The sequence below is a fragment of the Haliaeetus leucocephalus genome, unplaced genomic scaffold, assembly GCF_000737465.1.
Source record: "Haliaeetus leucocephalus isolate CR32 unplaced genomic scaffold, Haliaeetus_leucocephalus-4.0 Scaffold849, whole genome shotgun sequence".
Classification (NCBI taxonomy): Eukaryota; Metazoa; Chordata; class Aves; order Accipitriformes; family Accipitridae; genus Haliaeetus; species Haliaeetus leucocephalus.
This window is the reverse complement of record NW_010973285.1, coordinates 4,749,516-4,760,284: the sequence shown is the minus strand read 5'-3', so window position 1 is coordinate 4,760,284 and position 10,769 is coordinate 4,749,516. Positions and strand designations below refer to the sequence as shown.

At 38.6% G+C, this 10,769-nt stretch overlaps 1 protein-coding gene across 2 annotated transcripts in view; it reads right to left on the bottom strand.

Annotated features, from left to right (window-relative positions):
* Positions 1-10,769, bottom strand: part of SCAMP1 (secretory carrier membrane protein 1) — a 47,391-nt gene that overhangs the window by 10,800 nt on the left and 25,822 nt on the right. For both annotated transcript variants that reach the window (XM_010582858.1, XM_010582857.1), the window contains exons 3-5: positions 8,774-8,872; positions 8,390-8,501; positions 4,640-4,768 (exon numbers count right to left, since the gene is read on the bottom strand). In XM_010582858.1, coding sequence (XP_010581160.1) covers positions 4,640-4,768; positions 8,390-8,501; positions 8,774-8,818 — 286 coding nt within the window. In that variant the 5' untranslated portion in view covers positions 8,819-8,872. The remainder of the gene's footprint in view (positions 1-4,639; positions 4,769-8,389; positions 8,502-8,773; positions 8,873-10,769) is intronic.

The window sequence follows — 10,769 nt, the reverse complement described above, 5'->3', positions numbered from 1 at the left end:
ACTTCACTGACAATTCTCCTTTCGCTCCACTCACCCTTCTCTCTGCCTGCTGCAAGGTACAGAAAGGCATTTGTTCTTTGAGCCAATGCCTTCACTAAGTGACCTAGATAAGCTTTGCTGTTGTATGAACGGACAGATGTTTTTATGTTCAGGGTAGTGGTTTTAAGTACCTTGCACCTACTTGCCACTTCAAATTAAACCATAATACAAGTTATTACAATGACCACATGGGGGCTGAAGTGATCTAAGGCTTTGGCAGAAGTCTGCAACATGCAATGTCTATACGACAGTAACTTCACAGCTATACCAATACAGTACTCAGTGTGAAGGGATCTAAGAAAGCCTTCTCTTAGTTTAGCTTGGAAGCAGTTGAGGTTAAAAAAAGAAAAAGGGCATTCATGCCAGAATAAGAGTGAAAAATGGGAAATTATATTAGTTCAATAAATATTTAGACTCAACTTCATTTTTATTAGGGTAAACTTCCTTGTACAGAAGAATCCTACTTAGATATACATTCCCTGTCTTAATCAACTACACTTTATCATCTGTTAATGTTTGAAAGTGAATTGTAGATAAAGACCATAAGTTGCACCAGTGCTATCTGGCATCTACATTATTGAGTTGATTATTTTGCTGTCCCATTTGGGACTGTATGAAAATAGATTTTTGTAATATGTTTCATTTCAGTAATGTTTTATTGATGGTATTCTTGGGAAACCAAAGTCCTCACTAGGACACATGACAGAAGAGTGCGCTTCTTCCCAGGAATCAGCTGGACTGTCATGCTGTAATGGGCTGCCTCAAGGAGAATGGGATGCCTACAAAACAGAGAGTTTTGAAGCCACAGGGCAACTGACAAGTCAGGACAAAGCTGGTCAAGTTCAGCCGCACACAACCTTGGAGCACAGAGTGGCTTTAAATGTATGTAGTTTAGGCTTTTGTTCCTTGTCTGTTCTGCTCGGTTTGGAGGGGGGGCAGGTAAGACGTGCAAACACACCTTACAAACGACAGAAGTCTTTTCCACAGAAAAAAATATAATCTAAAGCAGGCTTAGATCACCACGTAACATAAGCACATGCTATCAAAAATGTGCAGGTGTTTTTTTCTCTCTATACAGTACATTAGGACTTTAGTTAAAATATTGGACAGTCAACATTGTAGAATTCTTGATGCTACACACTAAAAATACTCTCAGTAATATGGAGTGGACCAAGCAATGAATCTGTAAGACAGCAGCCAACAATCAGACCTCTAGAAAACATAAGCTAGAAAGAAAGGCTGAGTAAACTATGCTAAAAAGGCGATGACTAATGGGGGTCAATGTGTTCTGCGTAACAACAGTGGACAGAACAGGGAAGGTCAAACACAGGAAGGGAGAATTAAAATATATACTGGGAAACGTCTTCTAATGATAAAAGACAGCAACACACTAGAACAGGCTTGGGATGAGTTTATGAAGTGTCCATCCTTGGAATTTTTCAGGAAGAGGCAGAACAAACATCAACACAGACTGATATATGCACTATTGATCATATCCTCAGACAGAAGGATGGATGAGGTGAAACTCTCCTAAACAGAAAAAAATACCATAAAAGTTGGCACTTTGGGATATTATTTTTCTACCAAAATCTACAGTTTACATCATTGGTCTTTGAAAACCTTTAAAAGTCTTGGTCATAGAAAATGGAAACATTCACAACCTATAAAAAGTAACAAATGCAAATGCCTCAAAAGCCTTCTATGAGATTAAGCAGCTCTTTGGTTGGTAACTTCAAATAATAAATATTCTTTGGTATTAGATAGGGGTCAAGACTCATGGAATGTTAGTAACAGCATAGAGAGATCTAAAAAGTAGTGCTCAGTGCTAAAGTGCCAGGAAAACTGTCATTCTATCTGCAAGCCACTAAAACAGCAATGGTCACAAAATCAAGAGAGAATAGGAAAGCTCCACCAGCAGCTGACAGAAGCCATTGCTAACTGATCGCTGTCTTGTTCACAAAAACATGGGAGCACTCAGTCAGTAAAAAAAAGGCTCTCCCCAGGGGAAAAAAAACAACAACAAAAACAGTATGTGCCAAGATAAAACAAAATCCACGGATCAAAAAACTCTGACTTCTGATACAAATAAAGAAAAGATGGATGAATCCACACAATAGGGATACAAACAGACTTGTTTTCTGATAAGAGAAAGAGCATATAGCTCTGAAACAGGTAAAACAGTTTCCTCAGATACAATAAGGATATAAAAATTGCTACTGACCACAGAAACACACAGAAAATTGAAACAGGAAGGTTTGTTCCTAAGGCTGCTAAAAAGGCCGAGGAAAACTAAACTACTTTACGAAGTGCTGAGCACACCATACTAGATTTATCCAAATGTGATTTTGTTCACAGAACCCCCAAGCCTTACAAGACCTAGGAAGTTCTGGAAGAAGAAACAAAATGTAGCGTAAAGCAGCAAGCAGAAGCAGGCTGGTTTGCTATGGTAATCAGTGCTTCCACTGAGGAAGCATAGCCACTCTAAAGAAAAATGAGCCAAACCATGTAGATACAATCCTAGGAAAGAAGAGTCACAAGGACTGATTCAACAGTCAGCCCTAAGGCACAGAGTTCTGTATTCAATCCTTTTTTTTTTTTAGCCTGAAATAGATTTTGTCTTTCTTTTCCTTTATTATGCCCTTTTCCTTCCTTCCTGAGTAATCCCTAAGTCAGAGAGTACTAGAGCTAAAGAAGGAAAAGAGCAAGGACTCAGTTAAAATCTCAGCCTACCTAGAAGAAAATCCATCATGTTAGTATAAAAGTACAACTCCTATTACTTTGGAATACTATAACATTGCTGCTTCTTTAATTTATTGTCATAAGAAGGAAAAAGAAAAACAGCAATATTCCAATTCTCACTGCCCAACTTCACCTTGTGTTCAAAACATAACAGCACTTTCTGAACTCAGTCCTGCAAATGGCCAGAATTAGAATCATAGAATCATTTAGGTTGGAAAAGACCTGCAAGATCATCGAGTCCAACCATGTCCTGAAGTACTCTCTACTCACTTTTTGAATACCTCCAAGGATGGTGACTTCCCTGGGCAGCCTGCTCCAATGTCTGACAAACCTTTCAGTAAAGAAATTTTTCCTAATATCTAACCTAAATCTCCCTTGCCGCAACTTGAGGCCATTTCCTCTCATCCTATCTCCAGCCACCTGACAGAAGAGACCAACATCCAACTCACTGCAACCTCCTTTCAGGCAGTTGTAGAGAGCAATAAGGTCTCCCCTCAGCCTTCTCTTCTCCAGGCTAAACAACCCCAGTTCCCTCAGCTGCTCCTCATAAGACTTGTGCTCCAGGCCCCTCACCAGCTTGGTTGCCCTTCTCTGGACACGCTCCAGCACCTCAGTGTCTTTCCTGTAGTGAGGGGCCCAAAACTGAACACAGGACTCGAGGTGCGGCCTCACCAGTGCCCAGTACAGGGGGACGATCACCTCCCTGCTCCTGCTGGCTACACTATTTCTGATACAGGCCAGGATGCCGTTGGCCTTCTTGGCCACCTGGGCACACTGCTGGCTCACATTCAGCCGGCTGTCAACCAACACCCCCAGGTCTAGTAACTATCCTAAAATTTTGGAGTACCTGATCTTAGATTTCATATAAATCTTACATGTCTGTCAGATTTATGAGAGTCACTAGTGATTCTACAGTGTAGTTGCTTATGTGAAGATTAATGATCCAGCAATGAATATAGAAAGCTGCAGATTATGATGAAGTGGAATTCACTTGATTCAATGCTGACTGCTCATTTTATGTGTTTCAATTACATGGTTCAATCACAGTAATAAAATTACCAGATTAACAGGTAAAATTACAGAGATTTGCTAACTAAATCTGAAGCTCTGAAAAAAATACAGAAAAGTTCTGAAATTCACATTCCCTTAGTATGCTAATTTCTGCAGTCTCAGAGTAATTATTAGACTCTCATCACACTGGACAAGCCAGAAGAAACAAATGTTGTGGCATCTGGATATTTGGTTCATCCAGCATTTCTCCAGTGAAAACACAGCACCTGAACGACGGCAAAATTCACCCCACAAGGATGATGTAGAGCATTCTTGGTGTATAAAGGATAGTTTTAACATGGACTGATTCTTCAGCTAATTTACTTTACACTATTTTTTCAAATAGACTTAAATGATATTGTCTACTATAGACTAAAAACTATATTAAACTATATAAAACTTGTATATTAAAGCAAATGGATATTACACTTCTTTAACCCATGAGTCTATTAACACTGATTGTGAATTCTATTTATAATATATAAGCTGATTTTAAAAACAGTAAAATTATTTCTAAGTTAATATATGGTCAAATCTTATTTTACAACAACAGAGATACTTAAACCAGAAAGCTGCAATATACGAGAACCAAATTGCCTTAGGATAATTCTCCTCCTTTTTTTCTGTGGAAGCTTCTATGAAGTAACTCAATACTTTTAAAATTGAAGCTAACGAAAAGATTTCACTTCAGCATTTGACTTCTGGATTTAAAACAATTTCTCATTACAGATATTGCAAAAGCCAAAGTAGCAGGTATGTATCACCAAGTTTGAAAAGGCACTTTGTTTTTTATTCTAAAAAAAATACTTACACATCCACAAATAGTACATAATCTTTACTGTCTTCTGGAATTCTACAGGAATGTCTACAGAAAAGTCCTGGTAGAAACAAGGACCTACTGGAAAATTCTCAGGAAGAGGTGGCCAGTTATTTTTTCTACCTGCAAAACAGAAAAAAAAAAGGGGAGGGGGGCTTTAATCTCTGTATACTAGAAAGAGGTATGCATTTAGACTTGTTCGAATTGTTTTATGCGTGAGTCTCACAAGCATATGGATAACTTGGGCTATCAAAACCCAAGAGTTTTATCAGCAATCCTCACACAATATTGAAAATAAACTTCAGAAATAAAATACAATGAAGTGGAGACAGATCAAGGAAAGCACAGTATTTTATCTATGTAAAAGACTAAGCAGGCATCTGACAGTTCTTAAAAAGTAATATGAAAAGAGAATTCTTCACAAAACAAGCAGATACAGGCAGACACAAAAATTTCTCAGAGTCCCTGGACTTTTAAATGCACATTTTGCTATAGTCCTACCATACTCACATACTTCGTAGAACACAAAGACTGGGAACTGGAAAGCATTCTTCATTCTCAAAATCCTGGTATTTTTAACACCAGGCTAACTCTAACACTTTAAACTAGTTCCCAATATAGTTTACAGTCAAAGCTTTACCTAAAAGCCCTTAAGCCCCAAGAAAGGCAGCTACTGAAATGGTCTAAACTACTTCTTTGTTACAAGAAGATGCCCTACAGCATGATTGTATTTTGATACAGTTGGGTGACAGAGTGAGGACACCACAAAGGACATAGTGTCAGGCACTTGGATTTCCTATATGCTGATCTGTTCACAGGCTAGAGTATACATTCTGCCAAACACAAAGCATACCAAGTACAGACTCAGAGACTCACCTGAGACAGTAACTGCAACAAACCTTTACCACAGCATTTCAGGTTCTGGATGCAAGAGATACATTAATCACCGTGTTCCAAAAGTGGAGCTGAACTAGAGACTAACCTAAAGGCACCTTTATTTGAAATTCTGACAAGGTTTGGCTTGCAATTTCTATTTTCAACCCTATCTTTACTAGCAGTTCATCTGGTAAGAACAGAAAATTTGCAAAGCTTACATACTTGCATTATTTCTTTTTTGTTTCCCCACTCAGACAAGATGAAGCTGTCAGTTCTGTCCAAACAGGTCCAAAGCACTGAGTATCTGTTAAAGTTTTCTGCCTCTTCTACTGAAATTTCTACCAAGCCTTTCAGAGCAGGAGATTGGCAGAGGGAACATACCAAAGGCAACCAAGTAATATTCCCATCCATATTAAAAACTACTTTGGGATTCCTTATGTGAAAAATATCTGATAATAATTCAGATTTTCATGCAGCAGTATATGGTTATTTTTTCAGGACTGACAGTTTCAAGACAGAGTTATGGAAAAATTGAGGTATCTTATAATAATTCAGGTTATTAAAGAATTGTATTTCACGCGCTTTCCTGCTGCTGTGGTACAGGTTTAAAAATTTTCAACTAGAACTGAAAGACAGCTTGGTAAGACAGTTTGAGATCAAAAACCAAGTGGTCTTTTTCTAAATACACTTTGGATACTCATATTCCAAGATTGTATCTTGATAAGCAAAGAGCTAGCTCAGAGTTATTTCATTCAACACAAGTTACCACCTCAAGGCCTATTAACATAACTTCAATGGCATGCCTACATTATGAATGCAGACACCCCCGAACTCGCTTCATGCAAGCACAGAAAGGGATTTTCAGGCATGTCCAAATAAACTAGCTGAAATAGGAAGCAGCACACTCAATTAGCTCAAATGCAATGCTGCACAGGACCTGAGCAAAGACCAAAGGCATGAAGCTGAGCTGACCTACCAACTTGAAGATCTTTGCACTGTAGACAATTGCGTATGACAACCGTGTCCTAGATGTGCAGCCAGCGTCTTAAATTGAATGCAAATAGCTAGAGTATTGCAAAAGACCCTGTCCTCAAATCAAGACAACTCTATAGTGTTTCCAAAGGAGTTCAAATGAGTGTGCAAAAGAAAAAAAATCAAAAGACTATTTTTCCCCTCAGTCACAATATACAATTGCTGATTTGCAGCTTCTTTTACACAGTCATTTGGTAAAAAACTAGTATCTTCTTTAAAGCTTTAAAAGCTCCTTCTTTCTCTGCTCACCATTCCTAAAGAATCCTTTAGATTCTTCATGGATTCTTCAAGCACTTTGATGTGAACAACTGCAACCTAATAGCAAGTACCTATTTTAGAAATATCCTGAAACATGCATGGGGTATCTGTGTTATGTTGCCTAAGATACAGATGAACAAAACTGTCCCTAAAGCCTGGAAAAGAAAAGTAATCAATCCAGACCATCAATATAAGTCAGTGAAATTAGATGAAGGGCAATACATGGAGAAGGAAGTGAAAAAACAGCCAAAAAAAAATTATCTGGGAGAAGAGGTACAGAGATTTAATAGAGAGACTGAAAGAAACAAATACTGAGAAAATAAAAATGTTTTCATGAAGGGACAATATCACCACAATGCTTTTACTTAGAAGAAGAATAGCAATTCTCCAGTCCCAGATCCTAGCAAATGACTAGCATATGACTGCTCTCTACGGCTTCCTGAGGAGGGGAGGTGGAGAGGGAGGTGCTGATCTCTACTACTCCCTGGGATCCCATTACAGGATGTGTGGGAATGGTTCAAAGCTGCGCCAGGGGAGGTTTAGACTGGATGTTGGGAAGCATTTCTTTACTGAGAGGATGGTCAAACACTGGAACAGGCTTCCTGGAGAGGTGGTCGATGCTCCAGGCCTGTCAGTGTTTAAGGGACATTTGGACGATGCCCTTAGTAACTTTTGGTCAGCCCTGAATTGGTCAGGTAGGATCATCCAACTGAAAATATCCTATTCTATAGAATTCTCTGAGAATTTGAATTACTAAGTAATTACGCAATCTGGAATTGTACTGCTGCACATTCAAAAAAACAGCACATGTGGATACAAACCAGTCAGAATTCTATATACAAATGAAAAGACCACACAAAGTCAACCTTGCACACAGTGTTCTGTGTTTTGTTTGGGGTTTCTTCCTAACTTCAGTCTTAAGTTCTTCCTTTTGAAAAGGAATATTCCCATAGATCTACTCTAGCAAAGTATCTTCAGTTAAGAGGATGTAAATCTTCCCATTTGTGAAACTGCCATAAAAAACCTGATGGTTTTGCACAGCACACTTAAGTTTGTGGCAAAATGAGGTACTGATCTTGACTATGGGTTCCAAAGTGTCATATAAAAAATTAATAAAAGTTTAATAATAGATCTTTCTGCTACTTGCATAGAATGTTATGTCTGTAACATAGCAAAAGATAAGAAAATGTTTCAAAAGAAGAAAGTTGTCCTACAGCTATAAATACTGACAGAAGAGAAATCAAAGTGGTATTACTTATGAGGTTACTTTTACTTCTCAAAACGCTCCATTTCTATTCAATACTATTACTGAGATATTAACCTAGAATAAAAACAGCTGATAGCAGAGAGTAACATGTAAAAGAGGCCACATTTACATTTTTTACAGTGAAAATCTGCACAGGACAGGCCAGTTTTATTCACTGTATGCATTGTCTCAAGGGAGATAAACTTTCTTTTCCTGAAGAGATTATAAAACCCCTTCTTTGATGTGTTACACAATGTCACTGTAAACCTAAAACAGTTTCTAAGAAAAAGTGAAATTTCTGCAATTTAAAGAAGTATTTTTTTCATGCATACCCCCCTGCTGATTGAGACTCTGCATTTCCCTTTCTCTGCGATCTAGTTCAGCTGCTTTTCTTTCCAGTTCTTCTTGACGCTTTAGTAGTTCTGCCTGGGCCAAGGCATGCTCCTGAACAAAACAAGCATTGTTAGATATTGATAAAAAATACAAACACAAAATAAACATTCGAAGACTGTTCCCAATAATTAAGCATCTCCAGTTATGGATGAAGACTGACCTAATATTGCACAAATTCTTGCATTAACCAATTACTTAAAGGCAGTATTAATTTTCATAAATTATTCGAGAAGTGATGCTTATTTATAAAAGACATTATTCCAGAAGCATATTTAAATAATTATAATTAAAAGGAACCTAGTGCCTGAAAGTTACAGACAAACCTTTGCAATCTGTGTGTAAGCAGGTGGTTCTTCTGTTGGTTTCATTATTGCTGGCTGGGTACTGGGTACATTAGGTGTTTTCACATTTCCTGGAGGAGGCTAAGAAAACAAAAGACAATTACAGGTTTCCTATTCTAATAAACATCTTTTCATTAACTTTGTATGAACCAATCTAGTTGTTTTAAAGGAAGTGTTACTGGTAAACTGAAAATCTGATATGCTGCCTGCAATATTTATAACCTTTAGGAAAAAGAAGATAACTATATTCTGTGGTGCAGTGTTCGGCTTATTTGGTATTACACTACACTACGTGCCATAAACATATGGAATTTTAGGGATCAGTGGAAAGTAAATAGAATTTTAATTTTGTTCAGACATGAATAAGGACAGTTACTGTTTAAGAGAATTGCAGGATTTAACAGTGATCTATTCATATTCCAAAACACAATGCCATTTATTAGTAATGTCTTACAGAGCTTTCTACGTAACAAAGGCTTATATCACCTGGCTAACTAGAGAAGCAATGTACCATATTAAAATTTTCCACTAATTCAAGATCCATAATCTATTCCTTAACTATTCCACCAGTAGGTAACATAGTTACCACTGGCAATTCATTTACTTGGTCACTATCTATAAGAAAACAGCTTACAAGAAGCTTTTAGTAGCTCCATTTTTTTTTAATCCTCTCCTTATTCCCATTTGTCATCTTCTCTGACTTTCTCCACATCTCTCTATCATACACAATGTTAACCAGTAGGTATCTAACCAAGGAAAAACTACTCCTAGATTGAAATTACCAACTGAACTTTACCAAAGCAGATCAGTATAGCAGTATTATGATGTTATTTGATGCAGTATTTATTCTGCCTGGACAGAAACTACAATTCTTTCTTTATGTAGAGCTTGCAACATGAAAGACTACCCTGTTCTGTGATCTTTTAAGACAGAGAACCACTTGTCCCTAATAAGACTGAAATCAAGAACAAAAATACGGTGAGAAGTGTGATGTTTTCCATACAAAAGTTCCTTAAAACAAAGCAGGAATCAACTAAATACCACTAACTTGGCAAATTATGACTTGGCCCAGATTATCTGTGCCTTTTCTAACCATCTTTTGAAATGCACAAATGCAATACACTGAGGAGAAAACATGCCTGAGTAAACTCTGCCTCTGTGTGTGATATTGCAGCATATCTCAGCAACATCAGCTGATTCCAGCATTTCAAGATTATCTTTCCACCATATATTCCAGCTCCTTACAGAATACTGAAGTATCAGAGAGGTCTAATTTCTCACAAATGCTTGGTGACTCAAGCTTTTCATCCTAAGAAAGATATTCAGTGCTGTAGGATGAAGACAACTGGAGGCTAATTGCCAGGTCCTGCACTTGGGTCACAACAACCCCACGCAACGCTACAGGTTTGGGAAAGAGTGGCTGGAAAGCTGTGCAGTGGAAAAGGACCTGGGGATGCTGGTTGACACCCAGCTGAATATGAGCCAGCAGTGTGCCCAGGTGGTCAAGAAGGCCAGTGGCATCCTGGCCTGTATCAGAAATAGTGTGGCCAGCAGGAGCAGGGAGGTGATCGTCCCCCTGTACTGGGCACTGGTGAGGCCGCACCTCGAGTCCTGTGTTCAGTTTTGGGCCCCTCACTACAGGAAAGACATTGAGGTGCTGGAGCGTGTCCAGAGAAGGGCAACCAAGCTGGTGAGGGGCCTGGAGCACAAGTCTTATGAGGAGCGGCTGAGGGATCTGGGGTTGTTTAGTCTGGAGAAAAGTAGGCTGTGGGGAGACCTTATCGCTCTCTACAACTGCCTGAAAGGGGGTTGTAGTGAGGTGGGTGTTGGTCTCCTCTCCCAAGTATAGGACAAGAGGAAACAGCCTCAAGCTGTGCCAGGGGAGGTTTAGATTGGATATTAGGAAAAATTTCTTCACGAAAGGGTTGTCAAGCACTGGAACAGGCTGCCCAGGGATGTGGCTGAGTCATCAGCCCTG